The following is a 20633-nucleotide window of genomic DNA, read 5'->3' on the forward strand; positions in this document are numbered from 1 at the left end:
TGAAGCTTTGTCATGATTTTTCCTGAACATTTCACCTATGTTTCAGTAATGTCAAAATTACACATGCATGCCAAGAGTGTATTACACTCAATGTCAACATACCTTTAACAGGTGAAAAAAAGGTTCAAGTCAAAAAATATAAAATCACATATTCACATTCAAAGGCACAAAAATAGTTCTTATTCACAGATTTTTCCACAGTGTAAATAGTATATAATCAGACAACAGGAGTACAGGAGTAGAGAAAATCCACTACGACACAGTTGGTCTGTTCCGAAGATTGAAAACCTTTGGCTGGCCTCTCGACAAAACTCAATCATGAATGAACGAAGCATACATTTTTGTCAATGGGTATGATTATGTGCCATAAATTCCATCGGACAACAAAACCATCGTCATTTTCTTTCTACAACTGCATGTAAGTTGTTCCCCTACATCAAACAGATTTGAAGGTGATTGTTTTACTCAGAGTATGACGGGGTCATTCCCGAGAAACACAGACTGATTATGTTAGCTTTACCTGTAAACATGTTCAAATATCCGGCTTACATTTAATATATCTGTCATTTATACCACACAAGATTTTCTGACAGGGCAACACACAAAAGAAATCACCTCACTAAAATTTTTATGTAAAAAATATTTCCTTCAGAAAAAATTTCACTTCACATCTACATCTCAGCAAGTCCAAGATAAGAACTTATAATTTACATAAAAATTAACATATGAACTAAAAAGCTCATTTACTAGTCAGAAGTATAAATATTTGCTGTATTTCTTTCAGCCCTTACCTTTTTACCTCTCTTAATAATTCAGACCTAACGACCAAGTAACACATTAACACTTTTGTATACTAATCCAAACTCTGGCAAAAACACCTTTACATGAATCATAAAAATCCATTACAGCTTTCATCAGCAATTAGAAATCCCCCATATGATAGAAACAGCACAGTCAAAATATAGACTACACATAACTCCAGCGACAGCCCACTTATCATCGGAACTTTACGTTTTATCTCTTCCTACCTGGAGAGATTTCTATACTTATCCGTGGCTTTCAGTGAGAAATTTACATTGTACGAACTTTAATTTAGGCCTTCAAATCTTAAATCAACAAGGTCTAAATATTACAAATATTGTTGCTCAAGAATAAATTACTGGGCACCTATACAGTTTCACATGTAAGTATATATGATCATGTTGATACAGTTCTTGTCTAAAGTTGCATCCCACCATGAGAATACCTATAAAATAGCCTTTAAAATGATAATAAATCCACTTTCAAAGAATCTTTGATCTGAAAGCTGTCATTAAAATAAATTTTCAGCTTTTGATAATGAGTACCATACCTGTAGCTAGCCCCCTAACTTGATTTCTGGCCCAGATTAAATAAATTTAAATAGCTGTAAAAGACCCGGGCAAAGCAAAGTTTACCAATGGCATCTACTTGGTATTTACATTTTGGCATTGTCAAACAATGTTATTTTTTACAATGCTAATAACTTGCTCCCACTATAAAACTTCAATGGATTTCTTATGTCAGCCTAAAAAATGAATAACTATAAATTGATAATTGTATCTCCAGTGTGCCTTTCTAGTTTATTCAGGTGGAAGTTTCTCCTTGAATAGGCCAAAGTTTTATAGACATTTGCTTGCGTCATTCACAAAAAAGTCCACATCACTACCTAAGGTATTTAAAGGACCACAATTCATATTTAAACACATCTAAGAGTTTGTTCCCTTTGCTCAGAATACCACTTGGAAAATACCAGTCATTAATTAACAGAAACAGCAATGGTTTGTCAAACATTTATATGATAAAAACTCGGCCTGGTGGTGTATAAACCACTGAGATCAATCTTTCCCATCTATTGAGTGTCTATTCCAAACAAAAATCCTAAGAAAAAATATTGTTAGTGCCACTAATTGAATCAAGGGAAAATTTTCATACAAAGATGAAATATTATGTATACTTAGAGGATTCATTGATTGCTAATAATTTTACATGATAATCAATTTATTGACTCTTAAATACATGAACCTACATTGTAGACTTATCATACAGTATGAAAAAAATTCCAAAGAGTACATGTATTTTCATCCTGTCTGCACCATTTGCCAATAAAACACATATCTATACATATATGTACCAACAACAAAATTAATACATACATGTCATGCAGAAAAACAGTAAATTAACCACATGTACCAATTTTGGCAGTAACTATAAGCATCACTGACATGAAGATCCCCTTTAACCTGATATATTTATACCTACGTTATACAAATTAAATCTTGTGTGTTTGTCTTTCATTATTTATCTGTTCATCTGTGACTCTTATCTTGGCAGGGCCACCTGGGACATTATAATCAGCTGATTTCTGTCACCTGTTCTTTTGTCAAATCTCTTTGTTTTCTAACACTCACATAAGTCATGCAATGCTGAGGAAAATTAACCTATTAAATTTTACATAACGTGAGCTAAAATGTTCTTCTGTATATTAATTTTCACCAGAACACTGACTCTAAGATTGATTACAGCTTCATTACCAATTGTTTCCCCTCAATGTAGTAAAAACCATAATAATCTGCATACATAAGCAGTATAAAAAAACCTCACTTAATGTGAACTAAAATCGATGAATTTAAAATCAACTGCCGTTCTTGCAACTGCATTAATGAGGTAGGGTACAGTGTCTATATCTTCTTCATATTTTGTTTGGTCACGCAGATGATTCTCAGATTAATGCATTATGCATGCATATACAATTGAATACAGACTGTAAATAAATACAGAGTAATATTACTTGGTAATTTTAAACTACTAATTTCATCAACACTGCCATTTAATGCAGTGCTATTGTGTATTTGTTTCTGTTCAGTTTACAGGTGTTCTCTTTTCAGGCTTATGTTTTTGTTCACTGCTCATAAGAATTCAATATCACGTCTGATAAAATCATATTTATCAATTTTCAAGTCATTCTACCTGCCAAAATAAAAGCAATGAGCGGTTCTACCCCTGCTAAATCTATACAACAGCAATCTAATCTGTTCTTTTTTTTTAAATTCATTATCACAAACATTTAACTTCTTATGCTAAAGAATGTGGGAATTTGCAGAATATCATTTAATCTTCTTAAATGCAACTACTTAAAAAGCTGCTAAATAATACTTCTTCTGTATGATATTACAAAACAAAGAGTCTTACAACCTGCAAAGGATGCATTAACAATACAGATAACCTATTAGTTGTAAATCCTGTATCAAATTAAAAATTTTGATTCTATAAGTACAATGCAGTGTGACAATTACATTTGTAAAATACAAAAAAAAAACTTGTAAATCACAGTAAAGTCTACTTCTTTCTGGGTCATGACTTGGGACAACCAGATCATGTCACTGAGAGAATACAACTTGACCTTCAGATTGCCTAAACAATGGACATAAATTACAGTTGAACCCCATTATCCCAAACATTGATATCTCAAACACCATGCATATATTAAAATGAGGTGAAGTCTTAACAAATTTCCATAATGAATTTCAACCCCGTAATCTATTTTCTTTGTCTCATTGAGCTCCAGATAATGAGGTTTGACTGTATCCCCCCCCAAAAAAAAATTACACCTTCCACTAAATAAGATTCAAAAGGTAGTTAGTTTGAATTTTTACCTCATGGCTTAATTCTCTTATTTTGATTTTCTATGAAAAAAAATCATTAAGACTATTTGTACATCTAGACAATGTCAAGGCATTTAAGATCTGTTGGTTTTTAATAACTAACGCATTGATCTTCTCACCCATGTGCATGCCTACAGTGAATGGCAGGAAATGATTTTTTAGAAGTTTTTGATCTAATCACATAAAAGTAAATCAGCACAATGCCAGGAATGTCTGTCAACATAGCTTTGGGATCACGTCTCGTGAATTTCAGATATTCGGGGAGGTGGGAACACGTTTCTCTGTTTTTTTGTTTCGTTATTTATCAAAAACGCGGGAGGACAAAAACCAGACTCAGCAAGCGGCTTGGTGTGGTGACAGCTTTAAGATTGTTCTATCACGAGCTGGCTACTGAAACCTGTACACCACAATCATCTATCAATGTCTATTATAGGAAGAAGTTTCAGATATCTTCATTTAAGATGTTAGCTGTACTGCACAACCATTTTCTTTGTTCAATTTTTGCATAAAATATAAAAGCCTGTCAGTGATTTGACAGCCTGAATTTGAGATTGCATATTTATAAATATAATCTAACATTCCTTATTTTTCAAACCCATTATTTGACCTAGTATGGGTTACTTTAACATTAACTTTTATAATATTAAAAAAGCATTAATGGAGTAGTAACTGTCCCTTAGAACTACTGTAACTATCTTTATGAAATTGTGTAAGAAAGCACATGTATACAGATAAGAGTATCTGGATTAGTAGTGTGATAATTAATAAGCTAGAATATATCTTTGCTGCTGTGCACACTGAGTATTACTGGTGCAGATAGCAAGTTATTAACCTTAGGTAAATAGATGATTATACTAAATGATTGCCATGTGTCTCCAATATACAATTATCAGGCCCACTATCTAGAACAAGTTCTCATTTGTTGGAGGGTAAATCACAATGACCAGGAGAGGAGGGCCAAAAATTATTCCAAACCCATTTCCAAAACAAACATTACTGTTTGCATCAGTGTCAGCTTTGATTAATTGCTACCAATTTTACTTTCACTTTCTTACATATAACAGTCAGAAGCTCATCAGGTTTTCCAATGAAATCCCAAAAATTATGTCCAGTATACCAAAATAAAAGTTTTCATTAAAGAAATAAAAACTAACGATGTTGAAAATAAGCATATAAAAATGTACAAACACCTTTGTTTATTACTCAAGACAAGTTTTAATTTCCAGGACTTACCACAGTAGTCCTCATGCTTTGTTTCAATGTATCTATATTGGGAAGGTGTAACTGGGTCTAATCCCATGTCAGACAATGAGGTCACACTATAACTCCACAATCGATTCACAGGGGGCACCTGTGTATGACTGGCCATAGTACTGGGGGACCTTATACGATCCCTCGCCACACTCCAACTACTACTCCGACTACGAAATCCTGCTTCCTCCATATCCAATGGAGATATGTGCACGTTTGTGTAATCATGTCTTGAATTTAAAGATACACTGTGACTGCGTTCCCTTAAACCAGTCTCCTCAGAAATATCCATATTTTTCCTAGATTTCATTGTCAAACTTTCATAGGATCCCCATAGTTCCCTACTAGAGGGCACAGCTGAACTAAGAATTTTATACTCATCAATATTTGGCAGTGCTCGTTTGTTTGGCGTGACCTTAGGCGGTGTCACATGAACAGAACTTTTTTCTGGTGTTTTAGATATTACATTTTCCATAGTCCATGAATCAGTGCAATCTTTGCTGTTAATCAAAAGTTCTGAAAGTTCGTTAATTGCAGATGATCTGTTGCTAGGTGATGCAGGACGGTTACATGGATACAAAGCACTATTACTAACTGATGAATGACTTGATGACCTGTTGCTATGTGACACAAAATGGTTGCCTGGAGACAAAGCGATGTTGCTATGTGATAGTGATGAGTGAGTTAAGCTATTTTTAGGTGAGGGAGATCTGTGTAGTGAGGAAGCAGATTTGTTTGACCGTCTGTCAGCTAGAATAGGTATACACTTACGATCTGGGCCAGTATGGCCAAGTTCTTCACCATCTGTTTTCAGAGCTCGATAGACCAACATTCGGCGGGCCTGCACCACCTCCTCTGGGGACCTCTGAGTATTCTTCTGCACCTTTGAGTCTGATGATGACGTGACAGGCTGGGATACCCTGCGTTGTGGTTGGGAGGGACTTTCATTTCTCATTACAGCACTATGCTTACTATTAAAATCACTAGTCCTTACTCTGAGATCAAAATCACCACTGTATCTGTTCATATGTAGGTGTCTTGGTCTATTTTGTCTAAGCACTATCTTGCCATACACAGGACTTTTATTTTCTTCCTCCTCCTCCAAACCAACATTACCCAGGCTATGGAGAGACTGCGACTTACAGGACATGAGACCTAGACTAGACTGAGACATGGATAAGTCTCGGTTCTGGACGGCCAGTCCTCGTCGCTTTGAGATGTCTGCCAACTTATCAGCATACAGGTCCCTCGAGATCTGTCTCATCTGTTTTGGACCGAGTCTTGGGGATTCGCTGTCTTTGCGAGTCAGAGATCTGCGTATAGTGTCTCGACCCAGGGTATCCTTCTGCTTACTCTCATTGGGCAAGCTGGGGTCCAGAAGGGGAGGGAAATGTCGAGAGCGAGTTGGACAAGAAGTGGACAGTAGCCGAGAGGAGTCATTTTCCTCTTCCTGAGATCTATTGCCAGACTTGATAGAGATACTTTTGGTAGGACTAGATCGTGGGTTGCTTCCTGCAGGCGTGTGTCCATTAGGAGTGGAAACTCCTCCATTATGAGAAGTAAATTTAAAACTTCCTCTTTTGGGCCTGGTGTCTGTGAATGAGGAACTGCGTTCTCGGGGAGGACTTTTGCTGCGTTTACGAAATTTCGAGGTTATTCCAGTGAAGGACCTACTTCTTCCTCTTACTTCTCCCCCATCAAAATCCTTCCTTGGTGAGGTGGCTTTATTCCCCATTCTTCATATCTAAAAAACAAAATAAGGAATATATAAAGTATACAGAAGAGTCAACACGTACAAAAGGATAAACAAGTGATTAAAAGTAAATTTAACTCTCTTTAAAGGGAAAACACAGCAAATAGATTTTACAAACAAATATTTAAACAAACCAACAACTAGCCACACTTAAAAGTTCGTAAGTCAGCTTATTCCTTGGAAAAATAGACTACTTTTCGCACTATTAAACTGTGCACTTCGAGATCAGCCAGGTCAGGCTTAATTTCCAACTTTCCAGTCCATAAATTTCCAGACTTATGAAAGTCTTGTGATTCGCATTGAGCTTTTTAAAACTGACATCTTTATATAACCTCTGCACAAAATCAATTTGGAGTACCATCAAAAACTTTAACTCCAGGCTCTTAAGCTTTTCTTAGACCCTGTTCACAAGTTTTATAATATGCAAATGTCAAGGAATTCTGGTCATGATATTATTTAGTGCTAACCTCCATGATCCAATCTGACCATGACATTATATAGACAAAATAGAGACATTCTTCCTCAGCGCTGGGTTTCCAAAACAAAGATATTACTGGTAAAAATTAAGGCATTGATATAGCCAATGATATACATACATTCACACATACCTGTATTACTGATGTAGAAATATCCAAACACCCAGAGGGAAAACCAAACACCTTAAGGACACACAAATAGGAGCCACTACATAGAACAAAGAGACAGTTAGTCCACAGTCAAATTCCACCAATTTAAGTCAAAATTGTATTTCTGATTACATCTATGTACTGAAACACTCCTTCAAGAGCAACATCCTCCCTCTACCATCAAGTCTATATCCCTGCCGCATCAAATTCTCTTGTAGAATCAAATATCTCTAATACCTATGATATAAATGCCATTGTGAAGGGCCTCTCTCAGCACTTCCCAGCCTAATGATTCACAAATGCTGATTATAAATATTTAATAAATTGATCTCAAGGCCAGGCCTAGCACCCTGCTGATCCCCCGAGAGATTTACTGCCTACTGGCCATCTCCTGACAGACAAAGGTGAGTCTTGTCTAAATTGCTACTTGACCCCTGGGTTTCCTGTGTACTGACCAAACAGAACACACTGTGATCTTTGACCAGAATGTCCTCTCTAGCCCTTACTAAACCAAGGTAGGCAACTCTGTATTCACAAAGATTATCTCTGCATTCACAAAGATTAAATGATATAAAAATACAAACCTATCATCTGATATGATATAATCTGTGAAACACTTCAAAGTAATCTTGTTTGTATTTCATATCAATGTCTATGACATACAAGAATGCACCACAAGAATCTAATTTCCTTGAAATACAAACTGTAAAATTGTGTAATTGCAAATTCAAGCAAATTACAAGTAACAACTCTGAGGCAGAAAACCTGATGTTTGTTACCTTGTTGACAAGTCATACAGGTATAATTGTAGATTACCTGCATGTAACAGCTACCTGAGGGGGTATAGGCCTGTTTCCTGATGAAGAACTTTGATGTTTGATTTTTGAATTAGAGATCTAATCTACTGATGCAACATCTGATAAACACATGGGACATGTGATCTCAAAAATCAATATTATTTGTAGTTGAGAATGTCAACCCTAACAAATATCACCCCCGTCTTTGCAATTTCAGATAAAACAGTTTTAACACTTCCTGTAACCATGTGTGGTTTTATGGGGAGGTTCAATATTGTCGCATTATAGTTTACAAAACATGTACATTATTGAAACTGTTACATATGTATCACTAAGAAATCACTTCTCACACAAGTTTATCACGATATGGCTCCACCCTTTTTAATCCATCCAAAGATGACACCAGATTCTTTTAAATTTCTAATAATGAAATGCTGTGTAATATTTGTTTATAAGATTTTTTTTTTAGCTTATTCACATTTCTATAAATCTGTATTGTTAACAGAATTAAGGCATTACTTTAGAATAAGTCTCTAAATTGATGAGACCCGCCCAGCCCACTCCCTCTGTAGATATAATACAAACACATGACTATAACCTGATTACAATGAATGATTGGAGACAAGATTCAATTTGTCAATAATCCATAGAAAATTACAATTATATGCTGAAGGGTAATTTTTTTTTAAATTGGATTGAAAGAGGTCCTTATAAATCTTTATTCATATTGAGGTTTCCTAAAACCCATTTTATCTCAGAAATAAAACTTATTGTGTAGATATTAAACATTCTTTCCATCTGCAGACCTACAGGGGATGTGGTGAATATGAAGGGGATTTTTTTCTGCAATATGCCTCATAAAACACTCATAATCTGCCAATATTTATTTCTCTCAAGTGATAATCTCCCAATCTAAGGATCTTCAAAGACACCAATCACCAGAGGTCCTGAGTGAATCTCAGGAAATTAATGTAACCTGAAAATTGTACATCATTCCTTACAGATACAATAAACAAGGATGAAACATTTGCTCCAAGTCCCTGTGTCTTATCTAAGATCTTTCATCCACCAGCATGTTTTAAATTTCAGATATAAAAAAAAATTAGATAGCTCCAAAACTTAGATCTTTTTCAAACCACTTAACCCTTACTAAGGGAAATCAATGATGTACAATTTCATCTCTTGGATTCAATTAAACAGGACTGAAGAGAACATTTCCTGCACCACAGACAAGTTTATCTGTCATCCATGAAAGCTTGACCCCCCAGCTGTAATACTGCCTGCATAATCTCAGAACATACGGGAGATATTCCATCTAACTCCTGTCATTGGTATTTTCATGGGAAAATTCTTAAACTTTAATGGTAACAACCAAATCACACCCTATAAATGCTTAGAAATCAGTACCAGTAGAAACTAACCTTTATGCATCAAAAAGCAAGTGGAAGAAGATTCAAACTGCTCATTCTTAATCAAAGAACAATACCATGCTCTCCTCCTATAATAATTCATCTTTGTGTGCATTCTAAAACAAACAAGTGCCTTACCCTGATTCTTGGCCAATACCACCTGTGTAACCCGGACAGAAGAACAAGAATTTGTGGCAGTGTCCGTCAGATAAGTGTACAGTACATCAGCCACCCACAGTGACTATCAGACCACTGGTGTTCACTGATTAATTACCCCACACTGTTAAATCTAACAACTCCTTATCTCAGCAGGACAGCTACTGGACAGTCAGAATCCCGCTACAACCAATACAACACCCTGTCCCACTGCTGACTGTCAATAAATGGGGGGAATCATTGCCTCCTAATTATCTCTACTCACCCTCCGATGATAAACAGAGCCAGGTCCCCGTTAAATCAGTTGTTCTGATGATAAAGCACACTGGGAGTTCACCCCAGTTTACTGGGATTGATACAGTTTGACCCACATATCTCTATCACAAAATGCACAGCCATGCAATATTCAAATCTTGCACTCATTGTCACTGTTATTTTTTTCTGTCATAAACAGTTATTTTTTTCTGTCACAAATTCAGTGTATCACTGGATTTAACATTTGCGAAACACCTGATGATGGTCTGTGGAATAATCAGAGGAAACTGACAAACGAACACACAGTAATCACTGGTCCTATATTATTGTCAGTTACCATGGTCCACAAAAAAATCAAAAATACTGCTAGATTTGTTGAGAGCTTTGGCTTCTTCTTATCCAGAAATTGTACTCAGTTATTGGTATTTTACCCTTTGGTTGAACAAAATAAATGCCAACTAAAAGATTCTACAAAAAGACCTTCAGCGAATTAAAAAATTTACATGTTGAGTCTAGACAACCACAGAGCCTGGCACCTTGTGGCATGAGGATTTCTGAACAGTTTCTTGTTGTGGGCTGTCATTCTCCATCAACTTGTGCACACAATGTCTGCTTTGCACAGCAAACACTGACCTAAATCAAACTTTATCAGAAATTACATGAGCATCCCATAAAATCTTATCAAACACTCCTTTATAATCCAAGCAGCTGTGACTGCAGTCAAACACCATTCTACATTAAATGTTTCCAGTGTCAACAATACCTATTTATCTCTAGGTACAAAAAACTTAATTATACTAAGTACAATGCCATTTTAATCAAGCTTGTTTTTAAGAGTGCAGCAAAGGAAATGAACCAACTAATTCAAACTGGTTTTTCCTTATCATAAATCTCATCTTGGTTCCTTTTTTCTGGCAGATTTCACCCTAAAAGTTCTAAGAATCCTCCTAAGTGTCAAAAATAGAACGACCTTACTTCTACCAGAGGCATAATAAATCAAGGGACCAAACCAGGCCAACATCTCAGAGGTGGAAAATAAAACTAACAAACTTTCTGACTGATACTGTGAAGTTTCAAACCTAGCCCCTCTCTTTGAAGGAGACCTGATATTTTTAAAGCATGCATGATTGTGAAAATGATACGGCAATGGTTCCAAGGCAGCCAGCATGAGGCTTCTTTTTAAAGGAGTGTGTTATGAGTCCAAGATTTACCAAAACGCTTGGGAAAATGCCCATCCTTTTCATTGACTGATTCAGAAGCTGACATTCTTTAAAAAAAAAGACGCAATTTTGCAATGAGAAACACTTAGTGATACATATATTATACCTAATTCCCTACTCCCACCAGAAAATACTGCACTGTCATTTTATAATTCTTATTATTGAATGAACAAATAAAACACTCACTTCTGGGAAGTGCACTTACCCTAAAAGTTAGCCTGAAGTCAATAGCAGTGTAAAAAGAAAGGTTGTGTAAAATCTGCACCTTATCATGTTAGGTCAACTTTACATTGCAGTGTCCTGATAAAGGCTTGGGTGAAATGAACCCAGTTGTTTAAAAAGCCTCGACAAAGTATTAGCTGCATTAGGCATTGACACTGTTGAAACGATTACTAATGTAAATATTCTGACACCTTTTCAGTGGAATGCTGTCTATGCACAATCGATTTAAAAACAATATGCAAAAGCATTAAACAGCACAGTGTATATGAGAACAATTGGGAGATTAAATTTTGTTTATTATGAGATAGTCTTAGTACACACACTTTAGCCATGTGGTTGGCTTTGAAAGGCAAGAACTTTTACACCCAATGTGTCTAAATAACATCAATGTGCTAAAAGGTCAACTCACCTTACTTCAAGAATCACAACGACACAGAATTATATTACAATATTTTCGGCCAGGATGTTTTCACAATTACAAATAAAAACACTTCACTTGGATCAGTTTTCCTCATTTTCAACACACTCTACAAATAAAAGATTTCCTCCAAGAGAAAAACTATTATCCTTTAGGAGAGGGACACCAGAGACAAATGACACGATTAAAATCTCCCGAGCACTCTTCAGTTTTCAATATCACACAAAGACCCCGTCGCACTGTTTACCTGTGCGAGATCACATGGTATGAAACCTATGCCAGCCAGCAAAATAATTTTGATGGATGCTGATTTGATCAATACTTTTTGCCATACTTCAATAAAAGGGGTTATAAATTGCAAAACAAATAATCATATACTGTAAAATCACAAATTTTCGTGGGGTCAAATTTTCGTGGTTTGAGGAAAAAATGTTGGTTCGTGGGGATTTGATTTCATGGATGAAGAACTTTTTAGTAGTTGTGCATATGAAAATTTACATTTTGTGGTGGACATAAATTCGTGGGTCTCTTCATACCACGAAAACAACGAAAATTAAACCCCCACGAAAATTAGTGATTTCACAGTATGCCAAAATGGAGTACCCCAGCTTTTTCCCCCTGATCTGCTTACAATATTTATGTGTTTATAGGTAATGAAGATACACAAATGGGACATGTAGGCCATTTAACTAATCGGAATAGACAAGATAAATATATACATGTTATCAATGAAAATATCATACTGATACATATTTACAAACACAGATTATATCTCTCTTTGACATCTATGCAGAATAAGCCAACTTAAAATGTGGATAAATAAGACCAATGCTTTGAAGACTCATAGGACTGGAGGGTCAGTATCAGAATCAATATACACCTCATCATGCTTTATGTGGCAAACAAATTAAACTTTTAACGATCATGAAACAGTTCTCATTAAACTAAAAGCTGCTATACTGTTGCAGAGGAAAAACAGCCTATATTGTCTTTTTTATCCCTGGACACAAAATATTTCTTTTGAAAAACAATTAATGAAGTTGAAAATAGTGACTCTATTTAAAATGGAAAGGAAAACCTTGTAGAATTTTCCGCAATCTATAAGCTATATATATCCCAGCTAGTATTGATCTTTAACTATTACAAATACCGGTCGCAAGTAAATCATTTTTATTTCTTCTCTGTTCAATAAAGCAAGCAGATATGAAGAAAACACCAGTGTTGTTTATTACAAAGGAACATTTTTTTTCTATAAACCCCTCAATAGCCCACAATATAAAATCCCTAACTTTAAGGTAGTCCGATCCTCAGGTTTATAAAATTAGCAGTTAAGTAATCAAAAGTACTCATAAAAGTATCTCTAAATCCACAAAGTTATGTAAATTTATCCACAGTGTTTCTTTAAAGTTCAAGATTAAATTTAATCATATTATATAGGGAAAATCATCAAATCTCCAATATTTTTGCAGAAAAAGCGAATAGGAATATTAGCTTTGCATTTTTTAATTGCAAACTGATCAAAAAATATATTTTAGGTTAAAAAACGATAGGTATCCAGGCATTCAGAGAAATTGTCATGCTTTTTATACTTATTTGGTATTTTTTGTCTTCTATTTCCGTCATGTATTCTATAATACATAGTGTAAAAGGCTTTTGCTATCATTGCAAGACACCACAAATCACTTCTTATTTCATATCATGCTAATAATCATTGGTATATAAGGCTGGATTCAAGAAAATCTTATTTCTCTAAAACTGTATTAATTTTTGTTCCATTTATAGGGTACAAATGTCAACTTTTATAAGGCCTTTTCTAAGACTTCCTAAAACCTTGAATCTTATAAAGATGAATATAATTAAAATTGTTGCATGAAAAAAATTCATTTTCAAGCTTTATTTTGATGTATTTCAAATTAAATATGTATTTTTGGAGTTATCCTTCCTGGCTGACGATCGGATATCCTTAAATAAACACCCATACAACAATTAAAGCTGCCTTCACTTTTAATACAAGCTTCCAGCAAGATCAAAAAATCATATTTGATCATTTTATTTAAGAAAATGAAAACTTTTTTTTTTTTTTGGCAACTAATTTTTCTTTTTAACACATTACAAAAAATTCTTCATATACAAACTTCAAACAAGTACATAGGGCATAAATTATAACTCCAACACAGTATCTAAAACATGAATAGTACCTGAATGATATTGAATTAAATAAATCTAGGAGCTGAGGTCATGCTCTTATTCTGACAGTGTTTCCATTAGAAGAAAACCAAAGCAGGAAGCAAATTAACAAAATTAAGGTAACAAGACGTTTCCGTCATCAATCATATCATAATGATCGTGACAGGCAGGATCGTAGACTGAGAACATTATAAACACACTGAACACTGGCTGAGGCAATTCAGGCCAGACAAAGTGATTCTGTAATTACCCATTAATTAGTGTATTATCTGTAATTAAAATGATTAGATTTAGTCAAATGAAATACCATCATAGAGGGATGAAGTGCAATATGTCACAGATGATGGGGTTTTTCTTATTCTCTGCAAGCCTTGGGATGCTAATCTGATCTGCTCCTCTTGAGAACAGAAAAGATGACAACCCAGCTGTTTGTGGATTGGTACCTGGATATAACGACACTCGGTGTCCTTAAGGTGAAACGCCTGTCACACGTGTTGCTTCCACTGATGCCGGAGAGGGCAGCTTTCTTTATGATGGATAAATGACAATTTTATTGGAGGAGTCACCTAAGTTAACTATCATCTATCACAGTATCGGATCAGCTTCAATCCAGAAGGTTTCAATAAAGAGTGCCTTAAAAAACATTAGGCAAGTGTCTTGTTCATGCAATGACCCAAACAATACATTAGACCACAAAAAAAAGAATCTGTCATGCCAAAGCATGCAATCTCCCCATCCTCACCATAAACCTGACAACTGTTTCCTTCCCTCATGGCCCTGCATAATTACTTGAGAATTTTTTTTTAAACAAACTGCACATACCCTGAAGGTTTAAATGATGCACATCCCTTACTTTATCTTCTGTCCATCCAAGAGGTAAATCCATTTGTGCAGAAAAGATTGAAGAGCACAGGGTGTTCCTAACTAATTACTATTTCCCTTTTAACAGCTTCATGTCAATTTTTAATTTTTTGAAAAAAATTAAATGTCTTGACAACACTACTTCAAAGCAATAGCATTGACAATTTTATGGATAACAAGCCATCAATAAAAATATCAAACTCTAGCAGGTCTTTGTCCAAACTTCCGCTCGGAAGATTGTTATCTTGCGATCTATTTGACTCAGACAGGTAAAACTAAACGATCTCTTCAGGCTCGCACACAAAGACGGTAATTGTCAGCATTTACAAACATACACTGCATAAAACTTATGAATTTATTGTCTAATTTTTGCATGAATATCTATATCTTAATTATTACCAAACACACTTCAGAAGAAAGAGATTAAAGAAGATGATTGTACTACAACAAAAGTCCACATGTACCTGTAAATCGTACAATTCACATGTTGAAAGCTTGTTCAGATCCATAACTATATCTTTCAACACTGCCTTATATATTTTTAATAGGTATAACAGGAGTGAATAATTAATCAAAACCACTAATCTACCTGGGTAAAGCCACTTGATATGATTATAAACTCAGATAATCTCTTCCTCAATATTAACAAGACTGGTGATTCATACAGAAACATTCACAATAGTATGTTAAAAGAAAACATACTTCTGTCTTGATTTTGGTTAAATATTTCCTGTTATTTTAAAGATCTATGAAGAAAGATAACCATAACAGGCCAGGCAGTATTAATTGTACAATCAATATATCTAATCTCATTAAAAGAAGAAATGATGGACATTTCTGACACTAATGGTTTACAAAAAGGAGCCATTTTTGTTTCTATAAATCCATAAGTCACCTCTCCCGACACCAGGGGACATCACTCTGATAATTATTAAACATCCTGTTGAATCACCTCTCTAATTACTAACATTAATAAAACAAACTGCTTTCACACAATCACTACATCCTAAACATATATTGAGAGGTCTTTGAAGTCTTGTGAAAATTTGCCACATCAAGGCAAATTCTCTACAAGAAGAAAGCGTTAAATGTGACTATCAAAAATATGATCCATACATACAATTACATATAAAACATATTTTGAATTTTAAGCAAAGGTGGGAGTGGGGTACTATTTCACAATCAATGACAAAAGGTGTTGGTTGAAATTTTTGATATTTTTGGTATCATTTATCAATTATTAGGGTAATATGAATTCATTTGCAAGATTTTCCCCCAAGTAATTTTGCAACTTGTTAATCTACACTTGTCTCATTTGTTCTCATTAATGTATTCCAAGTATTCTGATATTTTCTTTCAGGTATGAATGGTCTGAAGGATTACGTCAGTCTCCTTCAGAAGGAGCCCTAGCTAACATCTATGGCTTCCAGTGTGGTCATTACTTCATAATAAATCAACTTCCACACAGAACCGGACAATTCTCAATGTTCAGAGTGTATTCAATATCTAAACATAGGTGTTGGACCACAGTTGTTAAAGTTCCTCAAGAAAAGAAAAACTTCCCTACCCTTATTGACAAAGCTTTCATCTTGGCCAGGGTTTTAGTCAATGTGCTTTGATTAGGAATGGGCCCAGGCCTATTGAATATGAAGTTGTTATTGTAAAACTGTGTACATCCAATCTGTTATCCTGTCATAAGCAATCAATACACGTTAAATAAACTTCTTTTTAATCTCCAATATCTTTTTGAACTGGGTCCTTTGAAAAAAAAAAATCAGGAAGGTTTTGTTGTTTCCTCTTTCATTACTATAGATTTTCCGTTCAATGCTCTCTAGACAATATTAATTTTAAATTTTTACAATTTGCCAATTTGCAAACTGTTATTAATAAATAAGTATAAAACACAAAATTGGTTAAAACAATTCGAAATTCAATGACTGATTAGCAATAAATGAGGCAATATTTCCTGCGTATCAATACATATGCTGCACAGACCAAAGTCATTACATACATGTAGCATATACAACTATATATCCACACTGCAAGCCGGTTTTAAATTCAATCAATGATAAATAATTCTGCCAGAGCTATCAAGATTAGTTTAAATTTTGACCCCCCCCCCTTTTTTGGCATTTTATTGAAATTGCAGGTAACATTTTCTTTCTATAACTTTTCCCCCCTAACTTTCACCTAATTTGTATTAGAGAGCTACACAAAAACAATGAAAGCCTATTCAATTCATTTACCTTTCTTTTCATTAAAAAAAAGGAAAAGATTATTATGTTTTTGCAATAGTATGAGAACAAGCATTCAACACAAATTTCCTTACCACCCCAGAAACAAACCTAAGAAGCTTTATCTGTTTTCAGATCAATCCTCAACTTCCTCAAATTACACCAGAAGCTAAGAATATCAAAATATTTTGAAGAGATTACCAGCTAAAATTTCAAATACAGGTTATCTCTTATCTTTATTAAAGAAGAGAAGGAGATAATCATTTCTAACCTCACAAATATGAGGCTCCTAAGTCACATTGCTAACCTCGATCATCAGAGGAAAGGGGGGTTCTAGTTTGTAGACAGAAGATTTGAAAATGGTTAGTTCATAGGCCATGCACTGTTATTTTTACACTGTAGCAAATGGGAATTTAACCAGAAGTCTCTGTCGAGACTGAAGCTCTACTGGTTTGTACTTATAGCAAAGGAAGAGAAAAGTACTTAAGCAGTTGGAAATTGAAACTTTTCAACAGCAATAAATAAAATAATGATCCTTGATTAAGTCTCTTTATGTTCTTAGTGCAGTCTACTTGCATGCCACATTTATATTATAATCAAACTAAAATTGTATTTGGAGTAGCATTTTGAAAGAATTTCACAGAAATTTCTATTTTTAGTAACCACGGCAACACCGTTCATCGAAATCAAAAACCGATACACAGAATTGTGTATCTTAGTGTAGTCTACTTGTGTGCCAAGTTATATTGAAATCAGACTAAAACTGTAGGAGGAGTAGCATTTTGGAAAGAATTTCACAGAAATTTCTATTTTTAGTAACCACGGCAACACCGTTCATCGAAATCAAAAACCGATACACAGAATTATGTATCTTATTGTAGTCTACTTGTGTGCCAAGTTATATTGAAATCAGACTAAAACTGTAGGAGGAGTAGCATTTTGAAAGAATTTCACAGAAATTTCTATTTTTAGTAACCACGGCAACACCGTTCAACGAAATCAAAACCGATATACAGAATTGTGTATCTTGGTGTAGTCTACTTGTGTGCCAAGTTATATTGAAATCAGACTAAAACTGTAGGAGGAGTAGCATTTTGAAAGAATTTCACAGAAATTTCTATTTTTAGTAACCACGGCAACACCGTTCATCGAAATCAAAAACCGTTAGACAGAATTATGTATCTTAGTGTAGTCTACTTTTGTGCCAAGTTATATTGAAATCAGACTAAAACTGTAGGAGGAGTAGCATTTTGAAAGAATTTCACAGAAATTTCTATTTTTAGTAACCACGGCAACACCGTTCAACGAAATCAAAAACCGATACACAGAATTGTGTATCTTAGTGTAGTCTACTTGTGTGCCAAGTTATATTGAAATCAGACTAAAACTGTAGGAGGAGTAGCATTTTGAAAGAATTTCACAGAAATTTCTATTTTTAGTAACCACGGCAACACCGTTCATCGAAATCAAAAACCGTTACACAGAATTATGTATCTTAGTGTAGTCTGCTTTTGTGCCAAGTTATATTGAAATCAGACTAAAACTGTAGGAGGAGTAGCATTTTGAAAGAATTTCACAGAAATTTCTATTTTTAGTAACCACGGCAACACCGTTCATCGAAATCAAAAACCGATACACAGAATTGTGTATCTTAGTGTAGTCTACTTGTGTGCCAAGTTATATTGAAATCAGACTAAAACTGTAGGAGGAGTAGCATTTTGAAAGAATTTCACAGAAATTTCTATTTTTAGTAACCACGGCAACACCGTTCATCGAAATCAAAAACCGATATACAGAATTATGTATCTTAGTGTAGTCTACTTGTGTGCCAAGTTATATTGAAATCAGACTAAAACTGTAGGAGGAGTAGCATTTTGAAAGAATTTCACAGAAATTTCTATTTTTAGTAACCACGGCAACACCGTTCATCGAAATCAAAAACCGGTACACAGAATTATGTATCTTAGTGTAGTCTACTTGTGTGCCAAGTTATATTGAAATCAGACCAAAACTGTAGGAGGAGTAGCATTTTGAAAAATTGTTTACAGACAGACAGACGGACAGACAGACAGACAGACGGACGGACGACGGACGCATTACTATCGCATAAGCTCTTCTGGTCTCTGACCAGTAGAGCTAAAAATGGGAGATAACTGTTAAATTTTAACTGTGATTCTTTACTGAGTAAAACATAACACAGTAAAACTTGTATCAAAGTCACTGGAACCTATGAAATTACATTGCTATATCTGTAATTCCTTATAGTATATCCATAATTATACGGAATTTGTTAAATATAGAGCTCGGGATACAAGATAACTCCATTATATATACTAAACAAGTTTTACTGTAAATGTTCCCCCCCCCCCTTCCAAAAAAAAATAAATTAAAACACAACCAAGGGGGCACTCTGAGTTGCATGGGCAGGGATAAGAATCTGAAGTTTAATCTTACCTAGCCTTATTCATGTTATTTGCAAAAAATACCAGAATCCTGTGCTCCAGTTTATTCCTTATCAAATAAATAATATCACCGATCAAAAGAGTATAACTGCATCTCTCCAACATATAAAGCTCAGGCACCTTGATCAAAAAGCAATAATATTCCTACCTAAAACATTATAAAGTAATAATATATGATCCACAACAATATAATGATCCATGAACAACATATATAAACTTGGAAGAAACTGATCCTTAAAACACTTTTTCTCAATATTATTTATGTAATCCACCTACCAAGCTATAATTACAATTAATTCACCATGTACATGACACATTTGTTTGCAATAAAAACTGCAAAACTCTTATTACATTCATAAAACAGCTGTAATAAAAGGCTATTACACAAACTCCATTTACAAAACAGCTCTGACAATTCACACCTGGGGAGTTTAATGCAGGCATGTACCCCAATATTATTCTACCAAGCTCTTTCATGTCAGCAGACATCTTAATACCCTGTTCTAAATCCACACCATTAATCTTCTCCTTAAAAAAGCAGCAAGAACTGTATCATTATCTGAAATAGATATCCCCTAAAAACAAAGTCTGGGCCAAAAAATGTATGTCTCCTTGTCAAAGTGCGAACCCAACACCTGTATCAGTAATGTTGTCCATATCCAGAGGAAATAATTTATCTGCTGTCAGCATGAAAAAAAGAAAATCGCACTCCTAGGGCTATATCTATCACACCTCTACATTTATTATAAAACACTGATACATTTGTGTGCTGATAAATACTACATTTTACAAAACAGAAAAGAGAATGACAAAAGTTTTCAATATAAAGAAAACTTATATTTATTACATACCTCACAATCAATCAAATTCTCATACAGGAAGAAAGCTTTAAATTGACATTTTAAATGGATTTTTAAATGCCCAAATCAAGTTCAATAAATTAAAATTCATGTTTCCTGATTCAAGGTCCACATAGCTTTATCATTGGGACATCATATTCTTCATTTACAACTAAACTTTCTATTACATTTGTCCTCATATATAAGGTATTTAACATTCATTGAACAAAACTGAGAATATGTCAAACACTGTATTAATG

General features: G+C 34.5%; 1 protein-coding gene across 6 annotated transcripts in view; it reads right to left on the reverse strand.

The window, feature by feature from the left end:
* Positions 1-20633, reverse strand: part of LOC134228735 (protein TANC2-like) — a 43925-nt gene that overhangs the window by 13592 nt on the left and 9700 nt on the right. For 2 of the 6 annotated variants that reach the window (XM_062710429.1, XM_062710427.1), the window contains exon 2: positions 4917-6678. In XM_062710429.1, coding sequence (XP_062566413.1) covers positions 4917-6669 — 1753 coding nt within the window. In that variant the 5' untranslated portion in view covers positions 6670-6678. Of the gene's footprint in view, positions 1-520; positions 546-4916; positions 6679-9940; positions 10072-11781; positions 11955-20633 lie in introns of those variants that run through there. The other 4 variants (XM_062710430.1, XM_062710431.1, XM_062710432.1 and 1 more) reach the window with 4 other exon arrangements.

The sequence above is a fragment of the Saccostrea cucullata genome, unplaced genomic scaffold (assembly GCF_032062105.1).
Source record: "Saccostrea cucullata isolate Sc308-1 unplaced genomic scaffold, CSIRO_AGI_Scuc_v1 ctg276, whole genome shotgun sequence".
In the NCBI taxonomy this organism is placed as follows: Eukaryota; Metazoa; Mollusca; class Bivalvia; order Ostreida; family Ostreidae; genus Saccostrea; species Saccostrea cuccullata.